Below are 21,337 nucleotides of genomic sequence, written 5' to 3' on the forward strand. Positions count from 1 at the left end.
ATCTGTTCCCTATATCAGCTTGCCCATATGCTAAGATAGTCACTGTCAGTCCACTAACGAGGCCTAGTGAGGTGGTCGCCTCATGCTACCGATTGCCAGAGGCAGTGGATTGCCTGCTGGTTGCCTCCACCAGCCTCTGGTGCTTCCTGGAGTCCCACCCATATCTTATGTGGCAGTGGCATGCCAGCTTTTCTCCTCCTCCTTTGCTTCCACCTTTGGCATTTTCAAAAGCCAAAGGAAAAGGAGGAGGAGAGTAGACTGCTGGACTAGAGTAGCATACTGCACACTGGCAAGTAAAGCAAGGCGGGGGGTGGGGAGGAGTCCAGCTAGATTAGGGGAGGGGGGGATAATCCCCATCAGGGTGGGTGGTACAAGAAGGAGCCCTGTCAAGGCAGAGTGGGAAAGCAGCCCTGTAGGAGTGAGTGAGAGGGAAGAATAGGGGGGAGTGAAGGGCTAAGTAGGGGGGAAGTGGCATGCTCTGTGCATTGTAAGGGAATTGGGGGAGAAGAAGGGCCACGGTGGAGGAGAAAATACAGCGCACTTCACATGCTGCCAGGAGGTGGGAGTGGATAATTGGGGCAGCTGGCAGGTCACCACAGTGCCTCAGGCCAACCCTTCCCTAGGTGCACTTGTTTGATGTGTGGCAGGTGAGGGCCTTTTCTATGGTGGTGCCCCCTTTATAGACTCCCTCTCCAGAGAAGCTCACCTAGCATCTAAGCTCTTATCTTTTCCGCAAGACTTTTCTTTTTTACTCAGTGGGGGTAGTGGGGAGGTGTTACCCATTTTCTTTTTCAACTACTGCCTTTCATGCTGTGTTGAATCCCCCTCCCGGAGAGTCTCCTGACATTCAAGAGCAGCTTTTCGGTGAGCAGGAAGAGCAGGAAGCCTGTGGGCTTCCAGCGGCATCTGGTGGGCCACTGTGTGAAACAGGATGCTGGACTAGATGGGCCGTGGGCCTGATCTAGCAGGGCTCTTCTTATGTTCAGGAGTGGGATGGGGGTTAGAAAAAAACCTTTGTGTGTGTAGAGTTCCACCAGTGCCTCTTTGGATCCCAGCCAGAACATCTCCTATTAAGTCTGCATAAGAAATCTCTTCCTGCTGCTAAATACTCAAGACTTGCTTTCAAAGGCCAGTTCTGAAGGTTGAGTTAGAAAGGCTAAGAGGACTGTAAGATATTAGATCTGTTCCCTACTGATTTCGAGATTGCAGTCCGACATTTTGTGCTATTCTGTTTTTTTAGACTGACTGGAAACTCCCTCCGGGTTTCTGAAGGAAGAGGGTTTTTCCTCTGCCTCCCCCTTTACGAACTGTTCAAGCAAAAAGCAATTCATGGTATTGATTTTTAAATAGATACCATATAAAAATCTATTACTTACAGGAAGTCCACGGCCTCCAGGCAATCCAGGTTCACCCTGGAAAAAATTAATTATATATTATTTTTAAGGGACAGTGGGGAAACAGTCAGTGAACAAGAAAGCCTTTTGCGGGGGGCGGGGAGGGCAGAGAGTAGCCATGATGGATTTTAGTAAGTATTACATTCTGCAATACAACTCTGAATCTTCAGTTAGTAAAACCCTCTTGGGGGCTTCTCATTCCATAAAGAAGCCCTGAGGTTAAGGAACTAAAAAGAAATAAAGTATTGGCTTTTAATCTTACCTTTTGTCCTTTTGGACCAGTTGGACCTACAGACCCGTCAGGGCCTGTCAATCCCTTGGGAAACAAGATACAAATATTTAGTTCACGAATAATTATTTTCTTCTTCACTGAGAAAAACTGTTTTTAAAATGCTAGAATGTACAAAATAAGATCATTGGTTGAGTGTCAGAAGACAGATAAAACACAACTATATTTTTTTATATTTAGAGGAGGACATGAAAAGGGTCCAAGGATACTATGAAAATAGTGGGCATCATGTAAATTGGTTAGTTATAACGAAGTATCATTGAAATCAATGAGACAAGTTAGTCATTATTAACTTAAATTCCATTAATTTCAGTGGGACTGGATCATAACTAACATAGAGCTGGTTCAGAATCACATGGAGCCAAGTTTTATTGTAAACTAAATTTCATTTTACAAACCAGAAGTCGTCCCACAGATTACCATGAAAACGTGGTCTGCTTTTCTGTATCTTGATTTCTTTGAGTCCTACCCCTTCTTTTGACCTTCTGTGAAGTGTTTGGATTTTGTCCCAGCCTGCTTTGCCCTCCCCTGCTGCTGGCAAGATGTCACCAAATCAGCTATTTGCTTATCAATGGTCCAGTTAGAAAGGGGGTGCGGAGTAGGGTTGCCAACATTCTGGGACACAATAAACGACACAAGTCAGGGGGGCATCTTGGGGCAGGGCCATCTCAGGAGCGGGGCCATCATTTCTGCAGGCACTCTCCCTACTTCCTCTCTGAGCTCCAGGCCCCCCTAGCTGCCACTGCCACAGCCTCCTCCCCCACTAGCTGCCACTGCCACAGTCTTCTCCTCAGCCTTGAGCAGGCGGGCCTTGGCCTCGGAGCCCTTGCTGGCCATGCTGCTCAGAGGGCGGCCACCACTGGGGAACTGGGAGCTCTTGGGGGGGGCGGCGGCAGAGAGGCCGGGCAGCAGCACCGCTTCCAGGAGAGGGGAGCCCATGCATGCTTGCCGCCAGTCTTCTCCACCTGTTGGTGAAGTGCTTCCCCTGGCAACAAGCAGCAGGAGAGGGCAGTGGGAACACCAGTGCTACCTCCGGCCTCACAGCAGCTCCAGCCACCCCATGGCTCACCCTGCAGCTTCCCTGGCAGCATACACAATGGCAGTGTGCACAAAATACGGGGGAAATGGCATCCCAGATGGGACAACCACTTCCCCCCAGAAACATGGGACATCCCAGCAAATCCAGGGCTGTTGGCAACGCTAGTGTAAAGTTCAAGCACAAGCTCCTTTGGGAACACAGGAGCTACTAGCTATCCCCTCTTCCTTCCGCCAGCATTGAGGTAGCGCAGTTATTAACCATTTCCTACCCACGCCAAGACTAGCAGAAATCAATGCTGATGCATACTGAGGAAGCTGAGAGACATTAGAGACTAGAAGCAAGACAGGGGAGTTAGGGATGTGCAAGCAGGTTTGGATCCAAACCAGCTCGAAGTCGAACTGGTTTGGTTTGAAGGCTCAGGGTTGAGCCAAACCACACCCGGTTCAGCTCGACCCCGGACTGAAAATCCCCCTGGGCTGTTTGGGAGGTTCACAAGCATTTTATTGGTTAATTTAAAAAAAAAAATTAAAAAACTTATCCCGGGGGGGGTGTTTCTCCGAGGTGGTGGAGAGGTCTGCGTTCCCCTTCCCCCAACTGGCCTTTCCTTGCTAAAAAAAACGGCCCCATTTGGCCAATCTTCAGCCCATTCAGGCCTTTCCCCTGGCACAGTTGCCATTTTGGAGCCCATTGCGCAGGCATGGCAGTCCAAGCAGGTTGAAGATCCGCCAAATGGGGCTGTTTTCAAATGAGGGAAGGCTGGCAGTGTGGGAGGGGAGCCTCCACAGACTACCCCTGCCATCTCAGAGAATCCCCGGGAGGGGGTAAGTTTTTTAAAAAAATTTAAATTAACCAATAACATGTTTGTGAATACCCCGGTCTGGACCGGACCGGGGGGGAGGGGGTTTCAGGGGGTGCCAGACCAAACTGGCCCAGTTTGGGTCCAGTTCAGACCCGAACCAGACCAGAGCAGCCAGTTCTGCACACACCCAATCAGTGATCTGGGTTTAGGTGGGAAGGAGTAGGCAAAAGAGAGTGTTTGTTTGTTTGTTTGTTGAATTTGTACACCGCCCCAAACTTTCATCTCTGGGTTATTTTAGAAGGCAGGCAACCTGACAGAAATTGTATACCTGAACTAAGGAGGGATAGACTAACAGGTCATACAAACAAGGGAGAAACCAAGGGGTGAAAGGGGGAACCAAGGACAAATTCCTGCAGGTGCCGCATTTGGGGTGTGTGTGGAAGAAATACTGTGTGGTTTTAGAGCTGTGTGAGAGAGAAAAGGCATATTTTGGAGAGCAGACCTTGTGGCCTGTAGCCACATGGAACTCATGAAGGCCCATTCATAATGTTCCTTTGGACATTTCCTAGCTTGCATGTGACTGAAGCCATGGGGTCATCCAAAAGGTCTGTGGAGCCTTCTCTCTGCAAAAACCTCACATAGGTCTCCCTTTGTAAAGACACCACTGGGCTAGCTGGCAAAAAACCAAAAACCAAAGAAAACAAGGAGCTTTTTAGCTTTGCTCTTGTTAGTAAATAATAGAATACAAGACACAAGGGAGATAAAGATCATGTTGAGAAATGGATTTCAGCACATCCTGCACTGTCTTGAATGTTGCTGTGGCAATGGGCGCCTACTGGACTTCAGTTCTTTTGAGGTGCAAGTTGTGAGTAGCAGGAGGGCAGAGAAAGTTGACAACGGGTTTGACAGTTGTGGGGTTGGGTCCCTTTCCATGGGGAGACGGACTGAGAGTGGTGGCAAGTTTAAAATGCAGGAAACTCCTAACACAAATCATCAAAATACCCGAACCCTCTTAAGACGTTATCCCCGGCAGCAGCGCTCACACTTACACCGCTGAAAGCAAGAAGGAGCTGGCCTGAGAGCTGGCCTTGTGGTAGCAAGCATGACTTGTCCCCTTAGCTAAGCAGGGTCTGCCCTGGTTGAATATGAATGGGAGGCTTGATGTGTAAGCACTGTAAGATATTCCCTTCAGGGGATGGAGCCGCTCTGGGAAGAGCAGAAGGTTTCAAGTTCCCTCCCTGGCATTTCCAAGCTAGGGCTGAGAGACTCCTGCCTACAACCTTGGAGAAGCTGCTGCCCATCTGTGAAGACAATACTGAGCTAGATGGACCTAAGGTCTGACTCAGTATATGGCAGCTTCCTATGTTCCTATGTAAGTCCTTCCCCGGTACTGTCACTTACTCCCTCCAGCTGGCCGCTCATGGTTATGGCTCAATTTTTGTTAAGGGAAAAGTTGTAACCATGATGGCCGGCACTCCTGTGAACAGCAACCAGGAACACCCAAGGTTGCCGCTCACGGAAGACCAGCCATCATGGTTATGGCACTTCCACTTTCACACAGAGCCATAACCATGAGCAGCCAGCTGGAAGAGTGAATGACAGTGCTTGAATGGGACTTCCTTCTGCTTTCGGTGGTATAAGTGTGACTGCTGCTGCTGGGGATAACGTCTGAAGATGGCTTTGGTTAATGAGTCTTCTGTGATGTTTCACTTCAGGGTGAAAATAAGAATGGATGCATTTGACTCATCTTCATGTGTTTGTGTGTGCTTGTTGAGCAGAGGCGTTCAATTGTTTTGGCTAAGAGCCTCTGAATTTAAAAGAAGTGGTGAATCATTTCAGCGACTGTTTCTTGGCAAAGAATTTAGAAATGACCTAAGCAGTTGCTAGGCAGACTAGGGGAGGTTTCGAGTTGGCACAAGTGGGAGATGCTTGCAGACCACATTTCATTACTGCTCTGGGCTACCATCTCTGTGAGTGGCAGTCCTTGGAGAGAAGAGTCAAAGAAACAAGCTACAGTTTAATCTGAGGGTGGGTTCAGACATATGAAGAAACTAAGTTAAGCTTAACCTAGGCAGAGAAGCCAGCTTCAAACCTAGGGTTCAGATCTTGGTTATACTGTCATAAATAAACTGTGGTTAGTGCCATGTCATAGGTTCAGATGATAAAAGCATACTAAATTACTTAAAATAATCCAAGGTTCTGTGTGACATCTGAACCAGCCCTTAGTCTGAACGTTGCTCATTATAAAGATTCAAATTTGTCTGAAACTTGCATTGTTGAATGTTTAGCTTTTATGTTGCATCTCTTTTTACCACAGACTCAGGCCACAATCCAACACCAAGGCAGGCATACTTAAGCACATTGAAATTAATGGGCTTAAGTCACTATTCTGTGTTGGATTCTGTCTTCAGTCACTATTTAGAATTCACAGCAACTCATGAAAACATTCATAAAATAATACATTGTGGTGTCATTTATTAGATTTGGATGACTTCCAAATTACATATGCTGAAGCAGTTCCATTTATTTCATCTTAGTTATTCTGGAGTAATTGGTTTGAAGATGATTGCAGAAAGAACCATGATTTAAAAATTAATTTTGTTTAATATTTGTCCACAGTGGGTGAATCCAAACAGAGGATGAGGCATTAATCTAAGCAACAAAGCAACTGAAGTGTACAAGACTATACAGTTATTGCAGCCCAAAACATTTCAAGTCAATCAAATAATGAACTAAAACTTCAGTTTTTCTACAAAAGCTATAGGGGTGGGACAAAAAAAAATCTATATATTTAATTCTCTAAGGCATACCTGTGGCTAATCCCATGCATGGCAGCTCTCATGAGAGTTCGGAGAGCTGCCAGATAGGCTAGCCACGGGATGGGTGGGAGGGGAAAAAATGGTGGCAGCGGCCAACTGAAGGGTGGGGGGGGGTACCAAGAAAACGGTGGAAGTGACGGGCAGAAGGAGGCATTGGGACAGACAGGGATGGGGGAAGGAGGAGGCTGCAACAGGCAGGCGGGGGGGGAACGAGGTGGCTGTGGGAAGAATGAGGTAGCAATGGGCGAGTGGGGGAAGGAGGCAGCAATGGGTGGGTGGGGGAAGAAGGAGGCGGCAATGGGTGGGTGACAAAATGGCGACAGCAGGGGGGGCCATGGTGATAGGCAACAAACTAGAGTTGTAGGTGCTCTGCACCCAGCCCAGCTAGTTGTAATTATTCTCATAGCCTCTGGTATTTTCATAGCTTCTTCCCCTCCCCGACCTGTACCATTTAAATATTGAAGAGGGTGTGCTTCTGTGAATATCCTCTCTCCATGGAGATTAATGCTCTGGAAAGAGCATTAATTTCAATTGAGAGAGCATGTAAAAACTCTATCTGCATCAGAGCATGCTCAAGTCTCTGGATCAGGTCAAATTTATTTGTGTTTATCTATCTATCATATTGGTAGCTGTTACAGACACCCCAGTCCTCTCTTCCTTTCTCTCTGTGTTAAACCTTTCTCTTGCTTCAGATTCAGTCACAGGCTTGGTATTTCAACTGCGGGGAAGAAGAGATAACACTGGCCAAGGATATTGTGAACTGCAACTCTGTTGGGAGACCCTCAGTGACCTTACTGATTGTTATTGTTAGTTATGGTATAGAAAGCCAGATCAGCAGACCCCAGAGGCCCTGGTTAGCTACATCTGTAAATTAGAGCCACAGCGGTTGTTCACACAACTGTTTCTGGGGAGGGGAGGGTGGGCAAGAATGGAGGCATGTTCAAACTTACGTTCCCCCCAGACAATTATCCATCTGCTGTGCGGTGCGGGTCATATGCCCACACAATCGGCACTGCTCTGAGCAGTGCAGAGTAGCTTAGGTCATTCTCGACTTCGGTAAGAGTAGCTTAGGCCACTGCTTAGGTCATTTCTACATTCTTTGCCAAGAAACAAAGTTGCTGAAATGATTCACGACTTCTCTTAAATTCAGAGGCTCTTAGCCAAAACAACTGAACACCTCTGCTCAGGGACGTAGCTATAATTGAACGAAAGGGTTCAAAGAACACGGGCCCCAAGCTCCTGAGGGCCCTCCAGCTCCATCCCTCCCTATTTTCTTCATTGTCTCCCTCACTCTGGGGGGCTGCCCAAGAGAGGGATGAACATGGGCCCCCTCTCTCCTAGCTACGCCCCTGCCTCTGCTCAACATGCACACACAAACAAATGAAGTTGGGTCAAATGCATCCATTCATATTTTTACCCTGAAGTGAAACATCACAGAAAGCTCATCAACCAAAGCCCTCTTCAGGAAAATAAAGCCCAGCCTCGAGATATCCCGTAATGCACTGAGCAAGGAGCGTGGTGCGCTTCACAAGAGCAGCCCCTCAAGCATGGGTAGGGCTGCTCGTGTGAACAGTCTCATTGTCTGAGTTAGGAGATACAGGTGAAACTCGGAAAATTAGAATATCGTGCAAAAGTCCATTAATTTCAGTAATGCAAATTAAAAGGTGAAACTGATATATGAGACAGACGCATTACATGCAAAGCGAGATAAGTCAAGCCTTAATTTGTTATCATTGTGATGATCATGGCGTACAGCTCATGAAAACCCCAAATCCACAATCTCAGAAAATTAGAATATTACATGGAACCAAGAAGACAAGGATTGTAGAATAGAACAATATCGGACCTCTGAAAAGTATACAGTGTACTGTGCTTGATTGGTCAGCAAACTCGCCTGACCTGACCCCATAGAGAATCTATGGGGCATTGCCAAGAGAAGGATGAGAGACATGAGACCAAACAATGCAGAATTGCTGAAGGCCGCTAATGAAGCATCCTGGTCTTCCATAATACCTCATCAGTGCCACAGGCTGATAGCATCCATGCCACGCCGCATTGAGGCAGTAATTGCTGCAAAAGGGGCCCAAACCAAGTACTGAATACATATGCATGCTTATACTTTTCAGAGGTCCGATATTGTTCTATTCTTCAATCCTTGTCTTCTTGGTTCCATGTAATATTCTAATTTTCTGAGATTGTGGATTTGGGGTTTTCATGAGCTGTACGCCATGATCATCACAATGATAACAAATTAAGGCTTGACTTATCTCGCTTTGCATGTAATGCGTCTGTCTCATATATCAGTTTCACCTTTTAATTTGCATTACTGAAATTAATGGACTTTTGCACGATATTCTAATTTTCCGAGTTTCACCTGTAACTTTGTGTACACTGCATTGTTATGTATATTGCTATATCAGCATGGGTGCCTGGCTCCCCTGCTCCTACATGGGAAATAATGTAGCAATGGCCCTATCCTTTCCCCCCTTCCCTCCCAAATCCATCACTTTGAAGTGCCAATAAGAGACATGATGGCCAAACAGCCAGGAAGAAAAGCAGTAGCTGTTCGACAGGTAATCCTTAGCAATCAAGGCCAAAGACGGGAGCAAGAGGGGGAATTGCCAGAACTCATCAGAAACCTCTTGGAGTGAGACATGGGTACAAGTGATAAGGACCATAATGTGGAGCCAGCCATGATGACAGGGCCAGAGGGTGAGGACAGAACAACATTTTCTGAGGCCAGAGCCTCGGAGATGGCATGATTGCACTCCAATGATGGTTGTAAAGGGGGATATTGAAGACCATCAACGACCCAGAAGGGTATAAGACTTGGAGGTTCAGTCCAGAAGACCAGAGGGCATGTCCAGGAAGATGCGCCTTCACCCTCTCCAATGCTTCAGCATTCCTCGCTCCCCAACTCCATGCACTCCATCTCACTGAACCCCAGCATCTCGACTCGAAGGAAGCCATGAACTGGTCATTCACTGGTTTCCCTGCTCCTTGGTCATGAACTCTCCCCTATTCTCCCCTCTTTCCCCCTCTCCCTCTCCCCTCCTTATTAGAGAGAACTGCTTTTGCATGTAAGTTAGAAATATCAGTTTTCATCTGCCAGGATCCAGTTGTCTGTTTAAATCTATTTCCTTGAGTAAAAACCACAAGAGATGCCCTTGATCTGATTCTTTGCATCTTGTCACAAATGCACTGGCCACGACTCCCTTAACAGGGCAGACCACCCATGCTGGGTACAGCAGCCCTGAACTCCTGAGTGGGTTGAAGAACCCCTAATAATTCCTAAATTGGTAAAGTTCCCCAAGTCCCTTGGGCTGGGCAGACCACCCCTGTTGGGTGCAGCACCCCAGGGCCTATTGAGCAGGGAATAAAGTCCAATAGTTCACAACACAGTTCACCTTCAGAACATTCCTGTCATCTTGCTTTCTGGGACAAAATGTTGTGAGGTGGTAACACAAAAATCTGGCATTTGGGCCTCTTGGTGCAGTGCTTCCCCTGCTTACCCTATGACTCATCTCCTAGGAAACCTATGCTCGCTGCTTCTAGACTGCCTGGGAGGGAGAGAACAGTGCCATGCACTGACGTAATCAAACCAAACTTTGGGTCCCTGCCATGCAACATGGACCAGCTTCACTTACCTTCTTCCTTCCTACTGGCCTCTCCTATCTTGCAGTTTCCTTTCCTACTGCTCTGTACTGCCCCAAACAGGGAGGACAACCCCAGCACACAGTACCTTCACTGTCTGCATACAAGAAAGTCTGGATGGAATGAGTCTCTCCAGGGAATGTAGCTCATCATCAGTTCATATACACCCAGTTTTCCTAGAGGTATTCAGCTGCTGCTTGGCATTACATAAGAAGAAGCTTTTCACTCTATGGAAATATCCTATTCAGAATTGTATTCTAGTGCCTGGGTTGCAACCACACCAGAGGTATTCAGTGTAGCAATATCTTATGAACAGCAGGTGTGGCTGGTGTCAAAGCAGTAAAATTCTACTCACATCAGCTCCCGGTACTCCTGGCAATCCGGGGACACCTGGTTTACCTGGTTCACCATCTGGACCCTGCAGGAATGAATGGCACACATATTAATTAAGACAGGGGATTTCAGCAAAGCTAGCAATATTCTCATCATCCAAGATTTATTTCAATCCTGTGAGCAAAACATGAAAAGCACTATCAATCGCTTACCGGAGGGCCAGTGGGGCCATTAGGACCTCTGTCTCCCTAGTGGAAAAGAAAAAGGAAAGGGTAAAGCAAGCATTTCAGGTCCTGTAGTCACATTTATAATTATTCACTCTGATATTATCAGGAGCAACCCCAATGGCCTCTTGTTCCATGAAGGCTTATATTTTCACTTGCCACACTAGCTGAGGCCACCGTGGCAGGAGAATGCCAAGTCCCAGCCCTGGAGCAGTAGAAATGGAAGGGGTCCTCCCAACAGTTGCAGGATAGCAATCCCCACCTCTTCTGTTGAAAGGAAGGCTTGGGGCTGTTTGGCACCTTGGTCACCCTGGCGCCAAACAAGACTCGTGCCATGTTTTCCTGCCCTTGAGTAAAGGAGGGAGGTGTGGGGGCCGTGTCTGGCTGCTACTCAGTTCAAGGGCCCAAAGCACCTTGCCTGAACAGCAGCCAAACAAAAGTTTATTTCCAGCCTGAGAGGGGAAAGGAAGCAGAGGTGAAACTGCATGGGCTGTCACTGGGCACCTTGCCAGCAAGGAAACAGAAGATGACCACATCTGGGCTTAGCAATAAAGTCCAAACAAAAAGAACCTCCAGGGTTTGTTTTGTGTGTGTGTTTACACATACAAACATACATAAAACCATAAAACAAACTTTGTGTTCACTGAATAATGCTTTGAGTGAGCCACAAGGGAGCAGCATTTTTCATCACTCCTCCCTTTCTTCTGATCCCTCGGTTCCTCCCATAAATATGTCCTTGAGCATACTGCACAACTATAGTCCACAGGGACATGTGTTTGGGTGGCACAGAGGGAAGAGGAAATAGGCAAAAATTGTCCCTTCCCCATTGTGCATATGAAACGTTAGTCAGCATGTGCAACATTAATCTGGATGTCAGTCAGGGTTTGTACTAAATTAATAATCACATATTATCCTGGCTACTTGTTATAACAACTGAGATTTGGTGAGTGTGTGGGCACAAGAAGCAGGGCTTTTTTAGTTGTGGTGCAAATGCCCTAGCATGCCTTCCCTAGGGAGGCACATGTAGCCTCATCACTACATGCCTTCCATTGCTAGGTAAAGACTTGGGTCTATAAAATAGCTTTTGGGGAATGACAGCTGGTTTCTATTATTTCATCTTACTATTACATTGTTACCTCTCTTCTCTTAGCCACTTTGCGTTCCTTTCAAAGTGGAAGAACAGCAGGACAGAGATTATCAATTAATAAATACGTATCTAGCAATCCCATTTAATTGCTTTTCAAAATATTTTTATTTTATATATGAACAATAGAAAACATCACAACTATAAAGAACCGCCCAGAGATGAAAGTTTGGGGCGGTATAAAAATTTGAGAGAGAGAGAGAGAGAGCGCACAGCAAAACACATTTCAGACTTACTCCTTTCCTCAAGTAATAGTAATAACATAAACAACACACAACCAATATTCTACCTCCCACAAGGGAACACTCAACAGATAAATGAAAATAGTGAAATATGGCCTTATATTATTGCTAAATGTATCATTCTGGACCATTTCAAAATTTTACCCATTCCAATACAAACGGACCCATTTACTTGCTGTTGCAGATTGTAAATCAACTCTTTAACAAAATGAGTGCAATCTCATTTAATAAGGGTGATACAGAAAATAAAATTTAGTGCACACCACTAGCCCTGGTGATACGTGACTTGGAATGCACTTCTAAGATTCTTGGCACAGAATATCAGTAAATAATTCCAACCGCCAGTTAATAGGGTATCATGGAGGGCTGCCAACCTCAAGTGTCACACGTTAAATATACTCAGAGGGACAGCAATGCTATTGTATATCACAGTGAGCAAGAATTCCTCAATGTATACACCAAAAGCACTTACGTCTATGCCATCAATGCCAGGAACTCCTGGGGGGCCTGGGGGGCCTGGAGGGCCTTGTGGACCTGGGGGGCCTCTCTGGCAAGAAATTGCAAAAAAAAAACCACTTAGTGAAGGAGACAGCTTTGGAAATCATGCTACAAAAGGAGGAGAAGTTGGGAACCACCACCTAAGATAAGCCATGGGAAACTGGAAACCATCTTTAGCCAGAGTTCAGCTTCTCTCTGCTCTGATGCACCAGACAACTGTAATTGTTCATGGAAACAAACACCTTCCTTGATGAGGACTCTTTAAACTCCACCCCCACTTCTGACCATCTTTTCACATGAAGTTGTGAATCGACCAAAGAGGCACCTTTTTAAAGGGGCTATGCTCTTTATTTAGCAGGGTGAGAGCTACTTTGGGAACTTTTTGTTGAAAAGCAGTAGATAAATATTTATCGTCATCACATGATTGCAAGTCAAATGCAATTGCATGCGACATTCTGTAAAATGCAATGATAATCTGGGATTTTGATATTAAAAGGTGCTATTTTGCCTGTCACTGTGGCAAATAGTATGTGTACAGGGGGGAAATCCCACCCATTGCAGGAATCCTTAGTAGGATGCAAAATAAAGACCTTGTGTGGCAACAAACTCCAGGACATGGGGAAGATTAATATGCTTTAAATTTTCTCATGAAAGGAAAGGACTTTCCTTAAGTGGTCCAGTGACAAAATTCAAGAAAAACACCTTTGGGATCAATTTGCTTCCCTTAGGAACTCAATCTGTGAGTGAAAGTAAGGCGAGCTCTGTAAATAAGTACTAATCATTATGTTTTGCCTAACTGAGCTTAGCTTTGCCTAAAAAAAACAAAAACCACAATTCCTAAATATCCAGATATGTCTTCTGAGAGACTTCTGTAACAAAGCAGCGTTTAAAAATACACCCAAGAGGTCCTTCAATACAATGGTTGGGTCTGTAAGGTTTTCTTCTAAAAATAAGCTCTGCTTTCTTTTCTTTTTCCTCTTTCTTTTTCCTTTCATTTCTTAGACCTCAAGTTCTACAACGTACTCTGCTGTTTTTCTCTCTATGACTAAATTCCAACTGCCAGGCAAGGTTAACTTCACAATAGGTGCTTTGTGAAGTAAGCCTCTACCAGGCCCCTTTCTCTACCCTCACACTTCTTGCAAAAAAAGGTGAGCTACTGACACTGAACTGAGAGACTTTTTTCAGGGACAGCTGTTCACAGAAGCAGCCCTTACCCGGGCTTGGGCAACCCTGGGTAAGGCTGCTCATGTGAAGCACCAGGGTTGGGGCTGATCCTGGCTCTCTGCCTCCCTGGGTAGCCTGGGTTTTTTTTTTACTCGGCCTTTTACTTGGGTAAAAGGACATGAGTGTACCGGAACAGGTACAGGGTTGTGTGTCTGCCTGGGTTGCAGGCAACCCAAGCAAACACAGAGCCAGGTGCCTAGAGCTCCCAGCTTGAAGGGGAATCCCTCAATGCACCATGCTCCTTACATGCTCCTTGCATGGTGCATTAAGGGATATCTGGAGGCCGGGCGTCATGGCCTCTGCTGCACGGATCATGTGATTATGCATGCCATGTGCCAAACATCAGATATGTGATCTTCTGCAGGGAGGGGAGGTAGGTTTAACATGTGAATGACTTCTTAGTCTCCTTTCTCACATTCAGGCTGTGAGAAGAACTCTAGTTATAACTTTTGTGTCTCCCACACTCTTGACCAGCATTCTAAAAGAGCTGTTTTTCTTCAGACAGATTATAGAAGAAGTAGCTGTCTTAGCCTGAAGTATAAGCTATTGCATGGCATAATACATCGGTTTGTCTCTTAGGCACTACAGTATCTTTACAACTACACAGACTAGTGAGTGTCTAAAACCGAGAAACCTAGCATTTATACAGGACTCTGTGCTATGAACTATTGTCTGAGAATTTTCCCTGTTTTAACTGCCTGGTAGATTTTTCAAATGGAAAAGTGGAGTATAAATGTTTATTTTATATTTTTATTATTTCTTGTTTACACAGTCAGACAGGTGTTATTGACTGGTTTGTTTTATCCAGACATCGAGTCCTTCCCAAGGACCTGGGATGCCAGAATTTTATTGTCAATGTTGTTGCTGTTATAGATATCGTTGCAGAATATAGGCTGTTCCCAGTAAAGCTGCTTTTTGTAATTGGCTGATGGTGATTTCTGTGGCCCCTATGGTGTTGAGGTGCTCTTCAAGGTATTTTGGAACTGCACCCAGGGTGCCAATGACCACTGGGATGATGATGATGATGATGATGATGATGATGATGATGATGATGATGATGATTATGCTATGTACCACTGTTTGTTAATTAATCCAGAATAACCATCAACTCCTAGTTCTAGAAACATAATCACTAGCATGTATTAGACTCTTCACTACATGTATAAACATGGATGAGAAGCCCTACTTTTACCAAGCTTGAATGACGACTCTGAGTGTGGCTATAACAAGGTTGTTTAAAGAAGTTAAGGGGGAACTGTTGCATATTTAGTCATGTTAGGTGCATGTCTACAATGCAACTTGCTCTGAATTGAATGGAAATATTTTACTGGACACACACACAAAAAGCATTCTATTCAGGGATGCATGCCCTTTATGGGGAGAGGCAGAATTCAGCCATTTGATATGCAAAACCATTGTATAGGCCAGAGATCTAATCATTACTGAAATCTGATCACATAATAGTTGTCCTCCCATACTCCATGCCCTACCTCACTGCATCCAGTGCACACACACACACTGCAGAACAGTCTCCACCAGGATAAAGGAAACAAAAACTGCTTTACAACATCAAACTAAACATCCATCTAGTTAAACACTGAATCTCCAACAGGGGCCAGCTATCTGCCTCAGGGAAACTCCTAAGCAAGACTCTTAAAATATATTTTCTGACACATGTTGCAACCATTATATACATTAGAGTGCTCTAGACTGCCAGCCCAGATGGAAAGAAAACAGCAGAGAAGTCAGAGAAGAGCCAAAAGCATAGTGAAACAAGTTCCCCTCTGTGCTAAGCAAGCATCCTGCCTTGAAACTTACCTTGGTGGCTGTCTGGCTTATCTGAAAAGAACAAGAAAAAGTCAGGCAAAACTTACTTGAGACAGGCAAAGGCAAATGACTTGCAGGAAAACCCCTAGGAGGCAGGAAAACCTCTTGCCTGGCACTGAGCTAGCCATGGACACTCCTCCAATTGCTGCAGATGAAGTTTAGATATTTAAAAAATTGCCCCCAGAAAGACTCCTGCAGAAGCCCTATAAAGACACAGCCTGCAATAGGCACAGTTCCTTCTGCTAATGAATAGCCGTGGAGGAGGGTAACGGAGACTGGAGGAAGCCTGATGGCTAGAAAGGAGGGATTGAATGACACCAGCTCTTTAACCCTTTGTCTTGCAGCTAGTACCATGCACCACCACATAAACATTTGCCTTGATCTATGCTATGCCCTGAATTATTAAGCAAAGAAAGACCCCATACTTCCTGACTCACATGCTTCCGCTTTCAAAACCTTTGAATGTTTCCACTTTCAAAACTTTTTGAACGAAACCCGTTAAAACATTTTGATTATCCACCCCAAACAGGACTGCCAACTCTGACTGAAGATATCCTTTGAGGTGAAGATTGATGCTGATTCTGGGAATTCTAGATCAGTCCTGGTAGACTGCCAACTCTAACCTGAGGTGTAATATAACTAAGCATAGATCTTTAGCTATTTTCTTACCGAACTCCGGGCTGTAAGTTCACTGCAAGTTTCTCTTTGGGGTCGTAGAGGGTCACAATGAATCAACATCCACTGGATCTCGAACTAGGGGCAGAGACAAAAAGAAGCTCATTTTATTGGCAAAGGATTAGTTTTGAGATGTGATTTAGCAACAGATCTATTCTAAATAGCTACCCATGCCATCTTTGAAAGAGGTAGGTGATTCATTTCAAGCCTGTCCTCTCTTTGTTGATATGTAATGTAGGAATTTATTAGAGCAATAGATTTAACATAACAACATGGATAACAGTACTCCCTTATCTCATTGATCTTCACTAGCTTGAGAGATAGATAATAATTGTTCCCATTTTATAGATGAGGTACTGGGGAAGGCAGAAAGTGGTTACCAAAGGCCACATGATGAGTCCATGAATGAACTGGAAATTGTGCCCAGTTCTATGCACTCTAAGGACAAACTCTGGATCACATCTACTAAAACAAGAAGTAAAAATAAACATACTTTTAAAAGTTGACACCGAATGGCCATTAGAATGCATTGATCCCATTTTCTTCCAAATACCCATAGGACTACACTAAGTTTCTAAATGATCATTAAAATACATGTATCAATCCAAGGGGAAATAGTTATGCAGTTGTCTTTAGAGAGTGCCTCCAAATGACCAAACAAAAAAATATTGCTTATACAGTAGCAGCTACTCTTCTTGGATATATCAGCATGCAGGGAAGTGTGAATCAACTAATGGATAAAATATAGTGAGGTCACTCACACAATCAAAAACTGTGTTCTACCTGGGTTTGGGAGATATGTGTGCTCCCAATTTGCAGTTGTGTGGAAGCAAGGTAAGTGACTGTGATTGTGTGGAAGCAAGGTCGGAGGAAAAGCTACCCTCCGACCTTGCTTCCACACAATCATTCTACCCAGGTTTTCCTCCTACCTTGCTCCCACACAACCAAACATTGGGAGCACACACAGCTCCCAAACAGTTTTTGATTGTGTGAATGACCGCTATAAGGAAAGTATCTCCTTTGAAGAAATCCTAAGAGAAACCTGCTCTGTGTGAACTGTGGCCCCACAGCTAATTCTTAAGCATGAAGTCCCTAACTTGTTTCACCTCTGTTTCTGTGAGGGACAACCTGGAGGTGTCAAGACCTTTATAGGTAAATCCATTTACTAATCTGTTGTTTTTGTTGATGATGATGATGATGATGATGATGATGATGAAAATACAGCCAGTGCTTGAATTATGGGGGGAAAGGCAATGGGGCCCTTAATAAAATCCAAAAGTCTCATCCCTGATTCCATCCACTAATAGCCAGCTGAGGTTGTCCAAAAAGGTAAAGGGGCCAGGTCTCCTCTTTCTGTAATTGGAGCTCTGTAATTGGCTAATTTCCTGTATGTATGTACAATGTATTTACTTCTGAATGGACTCATCCAGAATGCTTGGCATTGCTTTTCTTTGGAGAACTGAGGTTTGAACCCAGATATCAATTTAGCACTGTATGAATAGGCCTCTACTGGTTCTCAGCAAATTCAAGATAGATTCTTTTTTAAAATGAAGACACATTAGATCCTTTTCTTCCAGAAAATGTAATGAAGGGTGAGTGTGTTTGTGTGTGAGGGGTCACTGGAGTGCAAGAATGGAATGTCAAAGTAAAATTATGCAGACCTGGCTCCTGTACACAGTAGAAATGTTCTGAGATATACCTCTGTGAGATTTCACATGCTCTTAAAACATTTTTGTAACACCCCTATGAAATGGAAATAACATGCTTCTTTCTTTCTGTGTGATGTTTACAAATGCTATATTTAGATAAACAAAAAAGAAGCTTTACATATACCTCACTGAAAACTTCAGGATAAATAGCAGTACAAAAGAACTTTGGAGTATGTCCAACTACTAATGAAATTTTGTTTATGGTACATCAGATGCATTGTTTTATCTGTTTGAGAAGTGATTCCAATGCAAGTCCATATTATTTATTTTAGAGGATGGGTTCATTTCTGTTGCTAAAACACTCTAGGTCTAATGCCTTCCAATGGCCACTTGGAAACTCAATGCATTCTTACGGCCAGTGGAAGGAACCAATACATTCCAATGGCTATTCTTTGTAATTTATTCTAGCATGTCCCATTAAAAATACTGTTACATGTTCCCCCTTCCTCAAGTAGTGAGAATTCCCAAGTAGATTTGTTTTCCATTGGAGGAGATATCACTGGAGACTTATGGTGCTTTTGAAATATACTGTACAAGCAGAGCATCAGGTAAAGACAATCAACATAAGTTCTCCTATAAGGCAGCAGGTTCACTACTAGACATTTGATCCCCAGAGGCCTTGCACCCCGCAAGTTGGCTTCCAGCCTTCTCCCCCCACCCCACCACCACCACACATACACAAACACCTTACATCAGCCCCAACCTTTAGTTTGGCAGTCAATTCTTCCAAGCTCTGGTGGCTTTCTACATTCCAGATATTCCAGAAACAACACTGTATATCTCCCATCAGTTCCCATTGAGAAAAATAATCTGGCCATTAAGGAACAGTAGTAATCCCCCCTACAAAAGATATTTGACCTTCAACCATAACAACACTGTTGAAACTAAGGTTCTCAGCCATTCCTAATATGAGGAAGGGCTGAGAACCATCAATTTAGTTTTCTTAAGTTTGAGGGAGACAAAATATTAGCCTTCCACAACCATGTTCTCCTTCTGTTTTGATTCATGTTCTTCCAACATATGATAATTCTTCAACATGTGGTAATTCTTTGGTTATATTCCCCAAATCAGTTTTACTGTATAACATTTTTAAAGTTCATTTCTTTTTCGCGTATCCTTCAAGTCATAAAATTGCCATCTCTACTCCTGCTAATGGCTAGCCTAACACCCATCCCAACATATTTGAGTCATTGCGTGGCCCATTGTTTAAGTTCCTTTAACAGTGCTTGTCATTGCCCCAATCTTGAGTGACAGCCAGGACTCGATTCCAAGGGGGAAGAGCCAGGCAAATCCCCATCTCCAGCTGCAAAGTTTCAGACCTCAAGCCCCAACAGTGAGTATTAACTGGGCAATGAAAAGTCCTGAGAACTTGAAACTGGGTGGCCAGAGATGGTACCCTGCGGAGCTGAACTCACCTGAGGAGTCAGACCAAAATGTACCAGAAACATCTCATCCTTCTGTGCCCACTTGAGAATACATCAGGTGAGAGGGGGCTGAGAGAAAGAGAACTGCTTAGCTCCAGGCCTGAGAACTTCCCCTTTAAGGATCCACACTCTGCATTATGTGGTGCACATATCTGCAAGATGTGGTGACAGCCTTCAACCTGGATCGCTTCAAGAGAGGCTCAGACAAATTCATGGAGGACAGGTCTATCAATGGCTACTAGTCTCCAGCCTCAGAGGCAAGATGCCTCTAAATACCAATTACAGGGGAGCAACAGCAGTAGAGAAGGCATGCCCTCACCTCTTCCCTGTGGGCTTCTCAGAGGCATCTAGTGAGCCACTGTGGGAAACTGGATGCTAGACTAAATAGACCTGATCTAGCAGGGCTGTTCTTCTATTCTTAATAGGGGGTGACTCCTGAAGGAGACAGTTAAGGCCAGGTGACTAGGGATGTGTGAGCCAGTTCGAGGTCAAGCCCGCTTGACCTCAAACCAGCTTGGTTCAAAGGCTCAACCTCCAGCTGAACCAGCCAGGCCCGGCTCAAGGGGGAGCGGGGCAGTTAAAAAAATTACAGACTTACCACTGCCGAGGGCTTTGGTGGCCTCGGGGGTGCTGTAGCAGCTGGGGGGGGGTCTCCAGAGGCTCTCCTCCCTCCACCAGCCTCCCCCTGGTCTCCCATGAACCATTTCAGCCCTCTGTGCATGGATGGTGGCCATTTGGGGGGCACCATGCATGCGCACTGGCCATTTGTGTGATCTGGGTCACGCAAATGGCCAGTGTGCATGCATGGTGACCCCTAAAATGGCCACTTTGTGCACACAGAGGGCTGAAACAGCCTGGGGGAGACTGGTGGGGGGAGCCTCCAGACACCTCTGAGGCTGCTGCAGCACACACACACCCAAGGTTGCCAAGGCCCTCGGTGGTCGTAAGTCTGTCACACTTTTAACACTTTTACTGTCCCCCGCCCCCCCCTTGAGCTGGGGCTGAACCGTTTCGGATTCGAACAAGTTCATTTTCAAACCAACCACGTCTGGCTCGACTGAGCACAGAACCAAATCAGACCCAGTTCAGCTTCAGTCTGGTACTATTCAGGCTGAACCAGGTTTTCCGGTTTTTGCAAATCCCTACAAGTGACATAAAAAGGCTCAGCTGGAGCTGAAACTAAGTTGGATCAATTGGCTCACTCGGAACTCTCCAAGGTTCTGCAGAATGACTTTTCTTGCCCTGCCTTGTCTTGCAGGTCCTCCATAGGAGACAGGATAGTACTGTCAGATTCAGTTCAATGCCATTTGCACAACCTATGAGGTTTTCAAGACTGAAATCTTATGAGATTTCATGCAAAGTTTCCTTTATTTTGAAACATGGCATTGCTTGTCTGGTATATCTCACAAAATTCTTCTTTATGCTTTCATTTTCCTCTCCATATTCTGAAATCCCCAAGTTTCCATAATTTAGACTATATTTGCTGTCCCAAGACTATTTTCCCTCTTACATTCTGATTACACATTACACATGAAGAATCTCATTGCAAATTACTTGGAAATGCCATTGAGGTGAGGACACATTTGGATTTAACTCTATTTGGATCAGGGTATTTGTCATGTCCAATTGTTTATCTTATATCATTGAATCTAATATGAAATTCTCCTGTTCATTTTCAGAAATCTTGAACTATCAAACAAATGCAGGTCCTTGCCTGTATTATACAATTATGGTTGTATGATATAAGCAATTTAACATGGATTAGTTTATGATGCCTAGGATATGCTTAAATATAATATATTTTTAATAATCATCTGTGAAACAAGCACCTTCACAACTCAGATTAATTTCAAAAATTACCCATGTCTTTGATGAGTTTCTTCACACAATATGATGGGTCAGTGCAAACCCTCACCTATGGCTAAAGGGTCAAATAAAACTGCACTTCCTCTCCACAGCCCTTCCCCTCTCACACATGAATTACGCCTCCATCCCCCGCACTTGCTTTAAGCATGGTTAACGACCAGAGTTCCCTCCTAAATG

At 44.7% G+C, this 21,337-nt stretch overlaps 1 protein-coding gene across 14 annotated transcripts in view; it reads right to left on the minus strand.

Annotated features, from left to right (window-relative positions):
• COL9A1 (collagen type IX alpha 1 chain) overlaps window positions 1-21,337 on the minus strand; it is a 205,032-nt gene that overhangs the window by 76,653 nt on the left and 107,042 nt on the right. For 13 of the 14 annotated variants that reach the window (XR_008314079.1, XR_008314080.1, XM_053286747.1 and 10 more), the window contains 7 exons: window positions 16,156-16,239; window positions 15,478-15,498; window positions 12,410-12,484; window positions 10,540-10,575; window positions 10,350-10,412; window positions 1,657-1,710; window positions 1,377-1,412 (listed from right to left, as the gene is read on the minus strand). Coding sequence is in view for 12 of the 14 variants with exons in the window: in XM_053286747.1 (XP_053142722.1) it covers window positions 1,377-1,412; window positions 1,657-1,710; window positions 10,350-10,412; window positions 10,540-10,575; window positions 12,410-12,484; window positions 15,478-15,498; window positions 16,156-16,239 (369 nt within the window). In the remaining 2 variants the exon portion in view is untranslated. The remainder of the gene's footprint in view (window positions 1-1,376; window positions 1,413-1,656; window positions 1,711-10,349; window positions 10,413-10,539; window positions 10,576-12,409; window positions 12,485-15,477; window positions 15,499-16,155; window positions 16,240-21,337) is intronic. The other variant, XM_053286751.1, reaches the window with a different exon arrangement.

Source organism: Hemicordylus capensis, chromosome 1 (assembly GCF_027244095.1).
Source record: "Hemicordylus capensis ecotype Gifberg chromosome 1, rHemCap1.1.pri, whole genome shotgun sequence".
Lineage (NCBI taxonomy): Eukaryota > Metazoa > Chordata > Lepidosauria > Squamata > Cordylidae > Hemicordylus > Hemicordylus capensis.